We start from the raw sequence: 18,581 nt of genomic DNA on the forward strand, positions 1-18,581 counted from the left end.
TGGGATCTTGAATGCAGATTGTCTCCATATTGTTGTACTGAGATTGGATTGGACTGAGCTAACAGGAGCATATTTCTGCTTGTTAGGTTGAGGCCTGGTCTCGTTAAACCTTACCAAATCATTTCTGTTCTATAGGTTAGCATTGAAGAACGCCTGGGAGCAATGGATATAGATAAAAAAGAAAGTAAAGAGGACCTTCTGCAGACGAATAGCTTTCCAGTTCTTCTCACACAGGGTTTAGAGAGCAATGATTTCGAAATGCTAAATGTAAGTATTATAGACACTTTCTCACTGAAAAAGATGGTTATTTTCTCTGAGGAGCACATTCTCAGAGTGATAATCTTGTTATGTAACAGTTTTTAACAATGCTTTTGAGCTTGGTCAAATTTATTTATCACTTGGTGGCATTATACAGACAGTCACTAACCTACCATGGGATTGTGTTGAGTCTTTTCAACCTGGAATGCATTTTCTCATAGAAATACTGTTCTGAATTTTGTTAGGTTATTAGGCTTTAGCTTATAAAAGCCTGTATAAAGTGTAGCTGAACTATAACACTCAGCATTCTAGATCACAATTTATATTTTTTTCTGTAGGAAAATGCGTTCCTGAGTTTTTACTCTGGATTCCAGAAACTTATTTCCCCCTGGCCGTGAGAGGGGCCGGTGAGGTGGAACCTTGGCAATGGGTAGGAGGTTTGAGGGGGAATTCAGGAGGGTTGGGGGTGATGTTGTAAAATACTTAGAGGTAAAGCTACCAGAAACTGTATAAAGACAGCTATTTATAATTTCTGTGTACGTTAGTGGCTGTTTGTGTGAAGTTACTCAAAGTAGTCCTTCAATTTCAAAGTTTAGAAAATTTATGTGTGCAAGCAATTGTAATTAAGCAATGTTCAAGCAAATTACTTTTCATTGTTAAGTGCTTTCTTAAATGACAACAATGTTACACTTCGTTGAATCTGTAACTTACAAAGTATAGTGTCTTGCTTTTATTTTGTCTTAGTGGAATATCTAATATTTGTATAATTTGGCCAAAAGAAAGGAAACCAACAGATCTTTCAGCCACAGATTACTTCCAAAGTAGTTTGTGAATGTAGGTGTTTTAGAAGGTAGATTTTTAAAAATTTATTGTGGGAAAGAAACCTAGGCAAAATGTCTCCTAAGTTATGATATCTTAAAAATGATTAAGTATTTCATCCAGGGATATATTATGTATGCGCACACACACACACACACACACACACACACACACACACACACACACACACACACACACACACACACACACACACACACACACACACACACACACACACACACACACACACACACACACACACACACACACACACACACACACACACACACACACACACACACACACACACACACACACACACCCCCCCCCCCCTCTAACCCTATTCAACTAAAAAACAACTACTGTTCATTACATTGCTATACAAGTTAATATCAATTCCGTGAAATACCAAATATCATTGGTTATTACATTTCCTTATAATTATAGGCTTTTTTTTTTTTTTTTGGGTCCAGTTGTGGGGCCTGAACTCTAGGCCTGGGTGCCGTCCCTCAGCTCTTCAGCTCAAGGCTAGCATTCTACCACTTGAGCCCCAGCGCCACTTCTGGCTTTTTTTTTTCCCTGCTTATGTGGTGCTGAGGAATTGAACCCAGGGCCTCAGGCATGCAAGGCAAGCGCCCTACCACTGAGCCACCTTCCCAGCCCCAGGCTTTTATTTTTTATTTCTACTAAATAGGATCCCCCCAAAAATCCACATTGTACTTGGTTGATTGGCTTCTTTAGTCTTTTGTAATTGATTTTTTTAAAGAAAGCTAGATTTTTTTTGCCCAGTCTAGCATCTTTTGTTGTAGATTTTGCCTACTACATGTTTGTGATATAATTTAATCTGCGACTGTGCTCATTGTGGTTTCTATACATATGGTAATTAGGTCTAGGAGCATGAAGACATTATTAAAGGTACAGTGAAGGGCTTTTACAACAGCCTCTTTTTTATTCAGCCATATTCTTGTGATACTTCATCTAGCGATTACATATTTACCCATTTTACACTCGGAAAAAGAAAGAGCCAAGTAAAACCAATCGAGTTTTCTTTCTCCATGGTAGATGGTAAGCAGAGTACAGGAAGTGAGCAGAGACAAGAATACAACAAGGGAGGTAAAAATACCTGTCCCAGAAAGCTGAACAGGAATATTTATGGCTATATGAAGGCAGAAATACAGCCCAGAGAAATAATTTATAGCTTAAGGCAAACAGAAACCTAGTGCTTTGTGTGTAATTGATAGCATCCATGAGATAAATGCTTTAAAATATTTTGCAGAAGTTCCCACTTAGAGTTAATACTACCAAAAAGCATTTGGGTAAATGTAAAATTGATGACAATACCACAACATTGAAAAATTTAACAGTTGAGAGACTAAACAGAGACTTAGGGAAATAAAGATTATCCCTGGGGATATATTAGAATTTTCAGTGTTGTTACAGTTAGGAAGTTTCTCCTAACTAATGTGTTTAACCTATTAAAAGTTAATTCAAATAGCCAGTGTCAGCTACTTTTTAGAAATTGACAAAGGCATCCTAAAATTTCTATAGACAAAAGACATGTAATAACCAAAGCAACAAAAAAAATTGCCTTTGGAAGAATTATTCTGTTATCATTTAAGATATAGTCAATATATTTGGATGTTAGTGAAAGAGAATATGGCTTAAGAGACCAAAATAGAGCTCAGGAATAATCACAAATAACTGGGAAAGTTGCTGAATCTCAATCTCAGGCTTTCCTCGAAGATCAATGCAAAATAGGTCATAGACCTAAATATAAGGTCTGAAAACTGAACTTGTAGAAGAAAGTAAGCTCCCAAAACATATTTTATAAAAACAATAAAAAGCTAAAGGAAAAAATAGGTCATTGGACTCTTATTAGACGCTTAATGCTCTTGAAGAGTCAGTTAGGTACTTTAGAATGATAGTGTCTATAATCCTAGCACACTGGAGGCTGTGGTAGGAAGATTGTGAGTTCAAGGCCAACATAGGTTACATAGTAAGATCCTGTTTATAAAAACAAAAAAAAGATAACAGAGGCATGGAAAGACAAGCCATACATTGGGAAAAAATATTTTCAGATTAAGAGTTTTGTCTACAACATACTTAAGAAACACTCTCAATGATAAGAATCAAAAGAATAGTTTGATAACAAGTTTGAATAGATGCTTCCCAGAATTCAGATGGTTCATATTATGTAATCATGTGAGATGGTAAAGGCACTTTGGAATCCAGTTTGTCAGTTAAGTAGCAGTAAAGGATACAACAACTATATAATCTAGTCATTCTGCTTGAATTCCTATAGCCACTTTAATTCTAATAGCTAAACATCTTTTCTATATGAATGAATGGAAAAGACTCAATAGGTGAATTGATAGATTAATCATTTAGATGGAGAACTGGTTGCCTGTGGATCACTGTTATCCTAGCCACTCAAGAGACCGAGACCTGAGAATCTCCAACTAACTAGGAAAAGTCTGGAACTAGAGACATGGCTCAATTGGTATAGTATCAGGTCGGGCAGAAAATAACTGAATGAATACTCAGAGTTAAATCCCCAGTAACTGCACCCTCCATAAAAGAATTAAGAATGGATGAAGGGCTCATTACATGTTTCTCTTATATAAAAATTCTGGAGATAAGTCTAGTGTGTCTGTTTTGTGGTGCGGGGACCAAAGCTATGGTACATGCTAAGGGAATGAATGCTCTACCATCAATCTACATACCCACTCTCCAATTTTCAAACTTTTAGTAATAAACAGCGGGCAACAACAATTTTGAGTTTATATTTTGTAGTCACTCTATTTTTTAAGACAACATAGCTTGGTGGTTTGGATAAAAGATGAAGATTTTTTTTTTAAAAAATATGATGGCTCTCAAAAAGTAATGTACAGAGCTTCTCAAGTAGTTTCTCTAGATGAGTTTCTCTAGATGATTGGAACTTTATGAAAACTGATCTATAAAAAGGAAGTGAATTGAGGACTACTCATCAAGTACACTCTGAATACACTAATGTTAAAGTTGTAACATACTGACCTAAGTATCTTAACTATGCTTAAATAACCAGCTTATTTTGCTATTTGTTTGCTTGTTTTTGTGGTATTGGGTTTTGAACCCAAGGCCCTTAGGCAAGTACTCTAGATGTTAATGTTATTGTTGAACTCTGTCTGGGTGCTGTCTCTGAGCTTTTGCGCTCAAGCTTTTGTGTTCAACCACTTTTAAGCCACAGCACCATTCCCAGGTTTTTGGTAGTTAGAGAAAAGAATCTCACAGGCTAGCTTGAAACTGTGATCCTCAAGTCTCAGCCTCCTGAGATGGCTACAGGTGTGAGGACACCAGGCCACTAAGGCCTGGCTTACAGGCAGCTTTGAAGCTTGTATTTTGGTTACTTGAAAATGAACAATTTGGTTAATTGAAAACAACAGAGTTCATCCTTCAGCTCCTTTGTGATGTTTAAATGTTTTCTTTTGCATTAGAAACTTCATAAATAGGTAAATGATAGTTTTAAAATTCTGCTTGATGGCCTAGAGAAGGTTGATAAAGTTTTATAGGCTAATGGATGTTAGGAATTGATAAAAAAAAAGTACATTAAAAACCCGAATTTATGCCCTTGTGGTACCTTTAAGAGAAAAAGGGGAAAATTCAGTGTCACCCCCCCCCCCCCCCCCAATTTCTTAGCAAAATCTTAGCCTCAAAAGAGATAGGTCCCTGTCGTCTCCTCTTCTCACCCCCATCTCTCACCCATGCCCATCCTGGGGCTTAAACCGGGTCCTGGGCACTATCCCTGCACTTTTTTGTTCAGGGCTAGAGTTCTACCACTAAAGCCACAGCCCCATTTCCAGTCTTTTTTGATAGTTAATTGGAAATGAGTCTTACGAACTTTTCCTGCCTGGGCTGGCTTTGAACTGCTATCCTCCTAGGTAGCAAGGAGCCACTGGAGTCCATCTCAGAGAGTTGTTTTCTTTTTGCCAGTCTGGGGATTGAACTTGGGGCCTTGGCAGGGTCCCTGAGCTTCTTTTGCTCAAAGCTAGCACTCTACCACTTGAGTCATAGCGCCACTTCCAGCTTTTTCTGTACTGAGGAATCGAACCCTGGGCTTCATGCATGCAATGCAAGCGCTACTACTAAGCCACATTTCCAGCCCCAGAGTTTTTTTCAAGTGATAAGCTTTGCGTGATAAAGCTAAGTAAGTGAGAGCACAAGGCCCTGAGTTTAGTCCCCAGTATCAGCATCATAAAAACTAGTGTGATGTTACTGTTTTATTCTCCCTATCCCTTTCTGTTTTAGTGGTGGTGCTGGGGCTTGTACTGAGCTCTTTGTACAGGCACTCTGTCTATCACTAGAACTGAACCGATTTGTGAGCTGTGCTGCTCACTGTTGCAAAGATGACACCTGGATTATAGTTCTGACTTTGGAAAATGGAGGGTAGAAAACGTGTCTAAAATGGTACTTACCTATAGTAAATGTCTTTTGTGTTTCTTATAATTTGGTAAAAAATATTCTGGGCCGGGCGCTGGTGGCTCACGCCTGTAATCCTAGCTACTCAGGAGGCTGAGATCTGAGGATCGCGGTTCAAAGCCAGCCCGGGCAGGAAAGACCGTGAGACTCCTATCTCCAATAAACCACCAGAAAACCGGAAGTGGCGCTGTAGCTCAAATGGTATAGAGCGCTTGCCTTGAGCTGAAGAGCTGAGGGACAGCGCCCAGGCCCGGAGTTCAAGCCCCACGGCCGACCAAAAAAAAAAAAAAAATTCTGGTACCTGAAAAACTGTACTTATGTGGATCTGCAAGACATAACATTCAGTTCTTCCAACTTGATTTACCAAATTCAGTGGGTAGTTTATTACCTTGGTTAGTTTTAGATACAGTTTTTCCTGTAGTATCCCTTGTTGATAAGTATGCTTATCTTGATTCTTTATCTTGATTCTTTTATTTTCTCACAGAAAGTTCTTCAAACTAGGAATTTAAACCTTATAAAGAAGACGGTGTTAAGGATACCCTTGCATGCTGTTATTCCATTGTTGCAAGAGGTAATTACTGTTCTTTCTATCTTAAGATCCTCATGAATTTTAGAGGGGAGTATGGACTTGTAATTTGTAAGGCAAATGCATGTCATTTAGAGTGAATGGCAGATGAAAAGGTGGGAAATACTTGACCCTGACACAGAGTCCCTTAGTTCTTTCTTTGGCTTTCTGGTTATGTCCTATAAGGTACTCTAAGCCAACATTGAAAAAAATTTTGTGCATTTGTTTTTCTTTTTTGTAGATAAGCCCCTAAGCTTTCTGCAGAAAATAGGGAATTGTGGCGAGGGCATGTAGAATTGTAATAGTCTAGCTTCCAGTCCCTGTAAGAGTCCCTTTCATGATTTCTGACAGATGAGTGTCCTGTCTTTGCCTTGCTAGGTTTGTTTTACAGTATTAAGAAAGGGGTGGGTAGGTAGGTAGGTAGGTAGGTAGGTAGCAAGCAAGGTAGCAGCTAGAATGAGAGTTGTTGTTGTAGGGTATAGGCTAACATCTAGAGTTGCATGACTCCAGCTTGTCCAGATCTCAGCATCCAGAACCATTCGGGGTGTCAGATTAAATTACCTGCAGTGCATGTAAAATCCAAGGTATTTTGTAATCCTTGTTTACCTTACAGAAAATAATTTTCTTAGTTTAAGAGTACAATAAATTCCACTGAAGCTTTAAAAGGGTGGGTACAAATTACTAAAAACTAGCCTATAACGGTATACCTATAAAGGAAACAATATTTTGTAATCAGGACCCTTACCTGAATTACATTTGTTTAACATGAAGTATTTTGGGGGGAATAGGGTTAGTATTAAGAGTATTAACCATTATTGGTAGGGAAAAACAAGTTTTGATTTTTTTAAACATGTATCATACTAAAATCTCAGAATGTTCTTTCTTCAAGACAAAATTGTGTTAAAATTGATTTTTCTATAGATATATAAAATAATGAAAATTAACTTACCATAAAACCCCCCCTTTTTAAGAAGACAGTTCAGTGTTTTTGGGGGGATGTTCATTGGTTGTACAGTTGTCATCTCAGATACTCCTTATCATTAGTAATAATTACTGGCAATCATACTCTATTTCTGTCTTCATGGGTTTGCCTATTCTGGTTTTTTTTTTTTTTTTTGGTCCAGTTGTGGGGCCTGAACTCTGGGCCTGGCTGCTGTCCCTCAGCTCTTCAGCTCAAGGCTAGTGCTCTACCACTTGAGCCACAGCACCACTTCCGGCTTTTTTCTTTTTGCTTATGTGGTGCTGAGGAATCGAACCCAGGGCCTCCTGCATGCAAGGCAAGCGCTCTAACACTGAGCCACCTTCCCAGCCCGGGTTTGCCTATTCTGGACATTAGTTGGTATAAAATCTTAGCTTTTTTGTGGAACTCAATTAGATGATTTTTTTGTAGGATGTGATTGTATATGGAGTGACTTGGTACTGCAGTCATTGTGTTCTGGGAGTTGGTGGAGATAACTCTCTTGGAAGTACTGCTCCTAATAGTGTTTTTCTCTTCCCTAGCTTACCAAGAGGTTGCAAGGACACCCTAATAGGTAAGATATTTAGGTGACTGAATTTATTTGTTTTTGAGACAGGGTCTCATTTTGTGTACAAGCTTGCCTTGGACTCACTTTCTGGCTTAGGCACTGTCCCAGATGCCGAGGTTATAGACTTCAGCAGGTCTGTGCTATGACTGTCAGCTAAAGTAAACTAGAAAGTAAACTAGAGGTGATTGTTAAAACCAGCAGTGTCTAAAGTATTCAGCATTATTCACATCATTTTATGTTGAATAATTCTTATTCATAAAGAATTTTACTGTAGCTTCCTTTTAAAAGTTCCCATGTAGAGCCAAGCGCCAGTGTCTCACACCTGTAATCCTAGCTGGCTGTAATCCTAGGAGGCTGGGATCTGAGGATCGTGGCTTAAAAGTAGTGAAATAGCTGTAAGTGAACCGTGATGTAGTGAGGGACAACTATATAATGCTACTTTGTGGATTTTCACCTGTCGGGGGTGGTCTCTGGAACATAACTCCTGCGATAGGTGAGGTATTGGCTGTATTTCATTATTTAATGAGCCAGTTTTATTAACAACTCAGTCTTTTTTCTTTTTTTCTTTTTCTGGCCAGTCCTGGGGCTTGAATTCGGCCTGGGTGCTGACCCTGAGCTGCTTTTGTTGCTCAAGGCTAGCACTCTTACCACTTGAACCACCTTTTCTGTTTATGTGGTACTGAAGAATCAAACCCAGGGCTTCATACATGTTAGGCAAGCACTCTACCACTAAACCACCTTCCCAGTCAGTATTCAGTCTTTTTATGAGGACTGCTCAGTGGCAGAGCACTTAACCTATTATGTGTGAGGTCTTGGACTCAATGTGTCCCTATATCCCTTCAGTTTTAGGTAAAACACTACAAATACTTGGTCTTTTTACTAGATACCCATTTCCATTTCCTGGGATACTTTGGTTTTTGAGACAGATTCTGGAACTGTGCATGTGGCCTAGTCTTCCAAGTGCTCTTATTCAGGCTTCTGCAACTGAGCCATCTTTTTTATAATTTGATTAATTCTGTTAGCCTTATGGGCTCATAAAGGTAAAGAATTAATTAGGATTGGCTCCATACAATTTTGATATCACACAATTTTGGTCTCAATATTCTCTTTATGGTTGGTGTAAGAGCTTTGGCTATTTATTATTAATAGCAGGTAGATGCTGGCTTCAAATATGAACATAAGATTGAAAATCAGTTGAGCTCAATAGGGATAACGATTACTGAACTAGCATTAGTTGTGAAGTCAATAGAGGTTTCATTCTTGAATTGTTTGAGGGAGAGATTTTTTTTGTCCTGCTTTCTAGTTCACTACATGCCCTCACATCCTAAAAGATGAGTGTTTTACAGATAGACTCAGAACTGAAATACACAGAAGTAATTTATTGTAGTCATCTTCAAAGAACACATTTTATAGATCTCACTTGCCCTTCTGGAGTTAAAACTTACTATAATGTTGTATTTTGTTGTATATAGTTTTGAAGTTAATGCATATTAGTTTACTTGGATTTCTTCTTTTCCAGTGCTGTGTTAATGGTTCAGTGGCTGAAATGTGTGTTAACAGTTCATGCATCATACTTATCTACGGTACGTCTTCCTGAAGACCAGTAGTCATATAATGTACATGACTCATAACTCACCTCTTCTCCTTCATTCACTATACTCTTTTTAAAGACTTTTCCCTAGGAATTGGCAAGCACCCTCTCATACTACCACTGTTGTGCAAAAATTAAGTAGGCCTCCTCCCCCCAACCCCCGCTTCTGGATTTACAAGAAGAGTTGTATAGATTAACATAGTAGCTTTCAGGTAGTTTTTTTTTTCTTCTTCAAATTGTGAAAATACTGTACCAGAGGAGTTACAATTACATGGGCAAGGTAATGAGTGGACCCATTTCAGGCAGTTTTTTTTAATACACATCACCTTTTCCGAAAGATTTTTATATTTTTTGGTGATACACACACAAAAATACACACAGATTTATATCTATATTGTACAAGGGGTTTCATTGTGATAGTGCCATTGAGTGTATCAAATTGTTTCTGTACTCTATATCTTTACCTAGCTTAACACCCCTCCCCCTCCCCCCATTTTGGTGCTTGAACTCTGGGCCTGGGGCTGTTCCTGAATTGTTCAGCTCAAGGCAAGCACTTTACTGGAGATAAGAGTCTCATGTACCTTCCTGCCTGGGCTGGTTTTGAGCCATGATCATCAGATCTCAGCCTCCTGAGTACCTGGGCACCTGGCTCTTTTTTTTTTTTTTTAAACGACCTAGTGTTCTATCACTTGTACCACACCTATATAATTTGGCTTTTTGGGTGATTAATTGGAGATAAGACTCACTGGAATTTACTGCCTAGGCTAGACACTGAGCTTTGGGTTTTTTTTTTTTTTAAAGACAGAATTTCATGTAGTCGATGCTGGTCTTGAACTCAGCTCTCTGAGTCCCTCTGAGTACTGGGGTTTAGCAGGAGTTTCTTATTTATTCCTGGCTATGATTTGGGGCATTTGTTGTCAGTGTATTACCTATGCCTTATGCTGGAAAATAAAATGAGATAATTTTTTTAAAATTTGATTAGTACTTTATAGGAAATTTTCCTAAAAAATCAGCGGGTGTTTGAATAAACTTACTTCCCTTTTTTTTTTTTTTTTTTTTATCGGTCATGGTGTTTGAACTCAGGGGTCTGGGTACTGTCCCTCAGCTCCTCAGCACTTCAGCTCAAGGCAAGTGCTCTACTACTTGAGCCACATTGCCAGTTTGGTTTTCTGGTGGTTAATTAGAGATGAGTCTCCACGGACATTCTTGCCCGGGCTAGCTTTGAACTGTGATCCTCAGATCTTAGCCTCCTGAGTAGCTAGGATTACAGGTATGAGCCACCAGCACCCAGCCCCTACTTACTTTTTGAACTGTACATCTTAAACTGTTTTTTCTAACTCCTGGTTACTCTCCCTTTTTTATGCCATCTGACTTCTTTTGCTTCAGTGGTTTTAAAGGGAAAGCGTAAGGATAAGGTGCTTTTTGGCCAGCAGTTTGTTCTTTGTGTGCCTGAGTAGAACTCTGCCAAATTGTCAGGAACGGGGATAGAGAAGCAACAGTTAGAATGGGTTGAGTCTCCCAGCTAGTAGTAGTCTTTAGAGATGAATTCACAATCAGCAAAAGGAAGCCAAAAGTTAACTAACCATCTGAGCCAGGTGCCAGTGGTTCATATCTGTAATCCTAGCTACTTAGGAGGCTGAGGTCTGAGGATCATGGTTCAATACCAGCACAGGCCAGTAAGTGTGTGAAACTCTTAGCTCCAGTTAACCACCAAAAAAGCTGGAAGTGGACCTGTGCCTCAATGGGTAGAACACTAGACTTGAGCAAAAAAGTTAAGAGTGCCCTGGCCCTTAGTTCAACCCCAGTACCAGCACCCTTCCCCACAACAAGTGAACATCTTTCCTTAGGACTCTGGTTTGAGGGATGGGTGGTCACAGTTGTTTGAAAAGAAAGAAGGGGTCCAGAAGGTGTTACAGTGAAAGCTCTTCTGGAATTAACTTCTAAGGTGAAATTACTACAGTAGAAGTTGTGTAATGCTTAAGGCTATATGTAGAATAAAGAGGTCTTAGAGGTGTTGTATAGAGGGATTACAAGTCCCATGATGAGTACATTTCCTTTCATATGGTGTCTATGCTTTGCTCGCTTTATCCCAGACCCTTCCTCTCATGAGTTGCATAGTTCACTTTCATCAGTGTCCAGTGAGTTCCATTGCTGCACTTTTTCACTTTTTCCTTCAAATTCTATACCCTCCCCCAACCCTTCTGAAGATGTACAATTGAATATACCATACATGAGGTAAAGACAGAAGCATCAAAAATTAAAAACAAAACAAAAAAGGTCTCTTGTTTCCATGCCTTGAAGTTTATTTCTGTATGTGGAGCCTTTATGTTTCTCTCCTAAGAGTATCCTCTTTTGGTCACACTGTGCGTAGCTAGAATCCTATATAAATTGTCATATCCCAGTGTATTTTATATCTAATGTTTGCATATCAGAACACATGCTGTTTGTCTCTCTGAGCTTGGCTTACCTCACTTAACATGATTGTTATAGCTTCATCCATTTCCCTGCCAATGACATTTTTCTTTCTAATGGCTGTGTAAGATTCCATTGTGTATAGGTACCACATTTTTTGGATCCATTTATCTATTGTGAGGTATTTGGGCTGTTTCCTATCTTGCTATTGTCAATAGTAGGACATGAGCGTGAATGTACAGGTGTAGATCTTTAGGGTAGATTCCCAGGTGTGACATACCTCTTAGCTTTTTTCTTTTAAATTATGAAAATACTGTAAAGATGGGTTACAATTACACGGACAAGATAATGAGTACATTTCTTATCAAGTATTGTAGCCTCCTCCTTTGTTTTTCCCCTTCCCATCCTTCCCACGCTCCCCCACCCAATTCCCCCCCCCCCCCTTAGCTTTTGATAGAAGTCTCTGTTTATGAATATTAACATTAAATGAAATGGTATTTCTTATTCAGATGTCAGAAATAGGAAGGAAAGTAAAGACTAAAAGGTAGAGAATATAGGATCTCTTTTTCTAAAGCTATACAGGGTCAGATAATAGATTTCCCTTAATTTCTTCACTGTCTCATAGGATGCATTAACAAAGGATACTTAAAATGCTACGTGGGTCAACTTAGTCATCAATTGTCTGTTCTGTGCTCAGAATTTCAGGCAAAAGCTCCAAGGTCTTAAAATAATGCTAGATAAAATCTGTTGTAATTGGAGACTAGGAAGCGAGAAAAGCCCCTTTTGCTGAAATAAGTGGTGAGGTTATTAAGTTGTTTTCCTTGCCAGGACAGTGAAGCCCTCTGTGAAAGTATATTATGGGGTGTTGTTGTGCTAGAAGTGGTCACTGCCTCAGAAATACTTGTGAGTGATGTATGTATGGAGGCTAGCAAACACATAGCATCTTGGTATGGAATGTGTTACTCATATAAAATGGTCATTTTTTTTCTAGTTACCTGATCTCGTACACCAGCTGGGGACACTCTATCAGCTAATGGAAAGCAGAGTCAAAACTTTTCAGAAACTCTCTCATCTTCATGGCAAACTTATTCTGCTAATCACACAAGTGAGTTAATCAGTTGTCTTGGGCTATAAAATGTTTGGAAGTAAGGAATGAAAAGCAGGAGGAATAAGGATAGTTTTCCTGAACATTGAGAACTGCCTTGATCAGTAAGAAATTGCTAAGTTAGAATCCTGTGTCTTAATTTTAGAATTCTAGAAATGTACACTAGTCACCTGAGGTAGCTTTCAGTTTTTACAGGTTTGTAAATCTTTTCTTGAATATGAGGGACACCCCTTCCCCCCACGCCCTGGTCAGCCTTGCACTTGGATCCTGCTATGTATGCCTCTCAGTAGCTGGGATGACAGGTGTGTACAAACACCACCAGCTTAACTGAAGTGGAGTCTTGGTCATTTTTACCTAGACTGGCCTCTTCTCAATCTGCCTCCAGTTAGCTAGGATTACAGGTGTAAGTTATTGTAACCAGCCTTGAATTTTTTACTGTGCCTTTTTTTCAACTCATATTCAAGCTATCTATTACAGCGGGGGAGGGGGGGATGTCAGGTCAGTAGATCTTTGCAGAAGTAGCCATGGTGGTGGTATGATACTTGAGATACCGTTTTATGCCCTGCTTCATAGTTCTGCTGTCTTTCAGGTTACAGCATCAGAGAGAACAAAGAAAATGGCCTCTCCTGAACAGAAGGCAAAATTGGTGTATGAAGAAGGTAAAGGTGTAGGTTGGGAGGATAGGATCTAGAACTGGATGGTTTGTCATTTGTTTTCTTTTAATTTGTAAAAGCATCCATGTAAGATCTTGCTTTGGCACACCTCTAATAAAACATTCTTAACTGTTGCAGCAACTTTAAAATGAGGAAAGAAAAGATGCAGATATGATATGGAAATGAAAAAAGCCTTAGGTATTGAAAAGATCAAATAGAACCCTAAACAGGAACTTTTATGTATCCGTAGACTTAAGAACAAGATGTGGCTATATCTGTTATATACATTTGGGAGTTTGAGGTTGGAAGATTGCTTCCTGAGGTTATCTATCCTAATCAAAAACTCAAGACCTTATTTGAAAATTGTAACAAAAGTTTGGAAGTAGTAGCTCAAGTGGTAGAGGAATTTTCCCCAGTACCTCAAAAACAAGAAACAGCAGGAAAAATCCTGAAGTGATATTTGGTTAATCTGTTAGGAAACTAATTGGCAAAATTCACTTAAAGCCAATAAGTATAAAGTCTGCTTACAATCAGCACACCAGGTCCAGAGGTTTTATAGATGGTTTTCTCAAGCCTTTAGGGAACAAATCAGATTTGTTGGGCTAGAAGCAAAGTTCAGTACTGAGTTTAACACCCAGTACCACCCCTAAATTTAATATTTTATGTGCAAACAAAGCATTTTTAAAAATGTTAACTGTAACCTTATTTAAGAGTTAACGTGAGACAGGCACAGACAAGAAAAGAACATTTTGTGTTGGTTTGTAATGTGTTAAAAATTAAGTAACATTTGAGAGCCTTCTAAGTATTAAGTCTGTTATATGTGTTTAAATAAAATAACATGCCACTCCTGGATGTCGGTGGCTCATGCCTGTATTCCTAGCTACTCAGGAGGCTGAGATCTGAGGATCACAGTTCAAAGCCAGCCCAGGCAGGAAACTCTGACACCCTTATCTCCAAACCACCAGAAAACTGGAAGTGGTACTGTGGCTCAAGTGGTAGAGCTCTAGCATTGAGCTGAAGAGCTGAGGGACAGTGCCCAGGCCCAGAGTTCAAGCCCCATGATAGACAAAAAACCCAAAAAACAAAAAACAATCCATTGCCAATTTGTTTATTTAATAGTTACTGCTTATTTAGCATCATTAAATCTAATACTGTTCTCATTAACAGCAAAACTAATAACGTGAACACTACAGTAGATTTTTATATATCTCAAATGACTTAAACGGAAATTTAAGATAATTTCTTTAATGTGTTAAAGGAAATTTTTATTAATCAAAGAAAAATATGCAGTGTTCATAGATGACTTTCTAGGGAGGAAAAAGGACTAATAAATATAAAAATATGGCCATTATAGGAAAATGCAAATTAAAAACATAGGCATACTTTGATGGTTTGGGCAGTTGAAAATAGACACTGCAAAGGACTTAAAGAAATGGGAACTCTGTGATGTAGGTGTGGTTGTCTTTTTTAGGAGCAACTTTATAATCATGGCTAATGATTTCCCTAGCCTCTCATTTAGGGGTGCTTGGAGCCATAAGCCACAGGATTGCTTTCTTGGCCTTTTCTACGGTGTTCTCCTGTTTCAGAGGCCCTGTAGTCTTAAACTTACCACCTGGTCATTTGTGATAATGAGTTTTGTTCATACAGTTCAAGAAACAATATTGGTTAAAAACAAATTGGTAAAAATGAATACAGAAAAGCCTGGTGCTGGTGGCACACACCCATAATCTTAGCTACTCAACAGGTTAAGATCTGAGGATTGTGGTTCAAAGCCAGTCCAGGCAGGAAAGTCCGTGAGACTCTATTTCCAATAAACCACCAGAAAACTGGAAGTGGTGTATGGCTTAAGTGGTGGAGTGCTATCCTTGAGCTGACAGCCTCTAGGCCCTGATTGAACAACAACAAAAAAAGGAATACAGAAGTCAATATAGAAAGCTATATGCAGCTGTGTTACTCAGTTAAAATTTCTTTTTCCGGGGGCTAGTTTTGGGGTTTGAACCCAGGGCCTGGAGCTTGCTAAGCAAACACTACCATTCGAATCATATCCCCAACCTACAAAATACTTTTTTGTTTTGGAATATTTATTAGTTTTTTATTAAAGTAACTTAATATGTAACCAGGCTGCCATTGTAATCTGTAAATGAATTGTGTTTTTTTTTTTCTTTTGCTTAGTTGTAGGACTTGAACTCTGAGCCTGGGCGCTGTCCCTCAGCTTAAGGCTAGCGCTCTACCACTTGAACCACAGTGCCACACTTGGGTTTTCCGAGTGATTTATTGGAGATAAGAAAGATAGTCTCACGGACTTTTGGGACTGGGCTGGCTTTGAACTGATCCTCAGATCTCAGCCTCCTGAGTAGCTAGGATTATAGGTATGAGCCCCCGGTGCCCCCCTGAATTGTGTATTTTTAAATTTAAAACTTAGCTTTTAAATTTTATTTTATTTTGGTTTGTTTTTATTTTATTTATTTATTTATTTGTTGGGTGCTGGTACTGGGGCTAGAACTTTGAACTTGGTGTTCTCAGGGCTCTCCCCCTGGGTTTGTACACTACCAGCTGTGAGCCATACCTTCTGGCTTTCTTCTGGGTTATTAGATATAAGAGTGTCTGGAACTTGTATGCTCTGAACTGTGATCCTTAGTGCTTAGCCTCCTGAGTAGCTAGGATTCAGGCCATTGTCCCTTGGCTGGATTTTATCTATCTTACCTATTTTTGTCCTGGTCCTGTATCTTGAACTCATGGCCTGAGTACTGTTTCTAAGCTTCTTTCGGCTCAAGGCTAGCACAGTGCCACTTGAGCCATAGTACCACTTCTGGTTGTTTCTTTGTGTTTAGTGGTGATCAGTCTTACAGACTTTGCTGCTAGGGCTGCCTACTAACCTACATCCTCAGATCTCAGCCTCCTGATTAGCATTATAGGTGTGAGCTACCAGCACTGGGCTTGGATTTTAATTTTTAATGAGACATAAGCTTCCCCTATATAAAGAAAAGCTTTTGAAGCCTTCAGTTTTTATAAGAATATAAAAAGATTTTGAGAACAAAAAGGCAGGAGAATTTTGCCTTTAAAATGTGTCCAAGGAAAATTGTATAAATTTTTTCTGTTTTAGAGTTTATAAGATAAAAGCTTTGTGGGCAGCTGCTTCATTATTTCTTATCAAAGCAGTGTTGAAGGTGTTTTATTCCCTTAGTATGGCACTTCCTTTGAGTGAAGAGTGTGAGGTGGAGGTGGGTGAGTTTGCCTCAGTATGTGTTAAAGTGAGTCACATGGTGTGTGCAACACAGCGTGATTGTTTCTGTGTGAGTTGAGTGCAAATCAACAGCCTAGCTGAGTACCACACATCCGTATGCTCGAGCCTGAGTGGGTTACTTTTGAATTATTTTGAGTTTGGAGATTTTGCATATATTTCCCAGTTGGGCATTCCTAATTTCAAAATGAAAAAATCCCAAATGTTCTCAGATGTGAAGCTAATAAGATTTTCATGAATATGTACAATGCCCTTGTACTGGGTATTAAACACTGTACAACAATATGTACGGTGAAAAACTAACCAGATTAGTTGTATTCAGTGTCTAGCTTGCCATTTGCTCTTTCCCAGCTATTCCTTAACATGTCTTGCATGCTGTTTTTTTGTTTTTTGTTTTTTTGAGCAGGTTCAGTCTTGTCTGTCCATAATGTTTGAATGTGGTTGGTTATCTCTAAAATTTCACTTTTAGGACTTCATGTTTGATAGGTAACTTGATGAAGGAGATTGGCAGTTGTAGTTGATTTGGTAGACTTGGTTCTTTTTGGTGTCATTTAGTTTGTTCTATAAATGCTGTCATTCTTTTAAACTGGATGTGAGCTCTAAGAGTTGGTTAGACTTGAAGTCGAAGTCAAACATTTTGTGGGACATATCAGTATAGGTGTGTTAATAGGCATCTCATCATCAGCCCCATTAGATTGGTTCTTGTGTTACTTTAGGATGGGTGACAGCCTTCTCTTTCTTTACTTCGCTTAGTGCTTAGACTATAATCTCTCTGTGTTCCTTATGTTGGAGTGTTTTTCATATCATACCATTGAATACTGCCATCATTAGTAATGCTTCCATTTCTTCTATATTTAGTTTATAAGCTGGCATTTTTCTATGAAGTTTTGTCTATACAAAAAAAAAGCCATTCCAGAATGGCTTTTTTTTGTTGTTGTTGTTGGTTTTGGGGCTTGAACTCTGGGCCTGAGCGCTGTCCCTCAGCTCTTCAGCTCAAGGCTAGTGCTCTACCACTTGAGCCACAGTGCTACTTCCGGTTTTCTGGTGGTTTATTGGAGATAAGAGTTTCACGGACTTTTCCTGCCCAGGCTGGCTTTGAACCAGGATTCTCAGATCTCAGCCTCCTGAGTAACTAGGATTACAGGCGTGAGCCATTGGTGCCCGGCTGGCTTAGTATTTTAAGATGAGATTTTACAAGGCTTTTGTACATATTTGAGGTCAGTTATATATGTGTGTGTGTTAGGCAAGGGGGAAGGAGAGAGAGAGGGAGAAGGAGGGAGAGGGAGAAAATATGAACTCAGATCTGGGTATTTTGACCCTTAGCATTTTTATGCAAGGCTAGTGTTCTACCACTTCAGCCACAGCTCCATTTATGGCTTTTTGGTGCATTTTTATTGTGTTTCCTATCCAGACTGGCTTAAAACTGCATCCTTAGATCTTAATCTCCTGAGGGGCTAGAATTACAGGCATGAGCCACTGGCACCGCCCTTTAGGGATAGCTTAAAGATAATAAATAAAAATTTCTGCATAGCAAAGTACATAGTTATCAAGCTAAAAAGAAAACTCATAGAATGGGAGAAGGTTTTTATTATCATCTGACAAGGACCTAATATTCAGAATATACTTAGAGCTCAAAAAATTAAACCCTCAAATAACAACCCAGTTAATAAATGGGCTATTGACTTAAAGAGAGACTTCTCAGAAGAAGTGAAAATGGCTAATAGACACATGAAGAAATGCTCAACATCTTGGCCATAAAGGGAATGCAAATTAAAACAAAACATCCCAGTTGGAATGGCTGTTATTAAGAAAGCACATAATAACAAATGCTACCAAGGATTCCGCCAAAAGGGAACACTAATACTCTTGGTAGGAATGTAAACTTGTTCCCCACTCTGGAAAGCAGTATGGAGATTCTTCAAAAAACTAAACATAGAATTATGCTAGTACCCAGCA

General features: G+C 38.8%; 1 protein-coding gene across 1 annotated transcript in view; it reads left to right on the forward strand.

Annotated features, from left to right (window-relative positions):
• The window catches only part of Wdr43 (WD repeat domain 43), a 54,504-nt gene that overhangs the window by 33,011 nt on the left and 2,912 nt on the right, over window positions 1–18,581 (forward strand). The window contains exons 11-16 of the mRNA XM_042696705.1: window positions 136–267; window positions 6,017–6,103; window positions 7,598–7,629; window positions 9,143–9,206; window positions 12,618–12,731; window positions 13,321–13,390. Coding sequence (XP_042552639.1) covers window positions 136–267; window positions 6,017–6,103; window positions 7,598–7,629; window positions 9,143–9,206; window positions 12,618–12,731; window positions 13,321–13,390 — 499 coding nt within the window. The remainder of the gene's footprint in view (window positions 1–135; window positions 268–6,016; window positions 6,104–7,597; window positions 7,630–9,142; window positions 9,207–12,617; window positions 12,732–13,320; window positions 13,391–18,581) is intronic.

Source organism: Dipodomys spectabilis, unplaced genomic scaffold (assembly GCF_019054845.1).
Source record: "Dipodomys spectabilis isolate Male_0828 unplaced genomic scaffold, ASM1905484v1 ptg000210l, whole genome shotgun sequence".
Lineage (NCBI taxonomy): Eukaryota > Metazoa > Chordata > Mammalia > Rodentia > Heteromyidae > Dipodomys > Dipodomys spectabilis.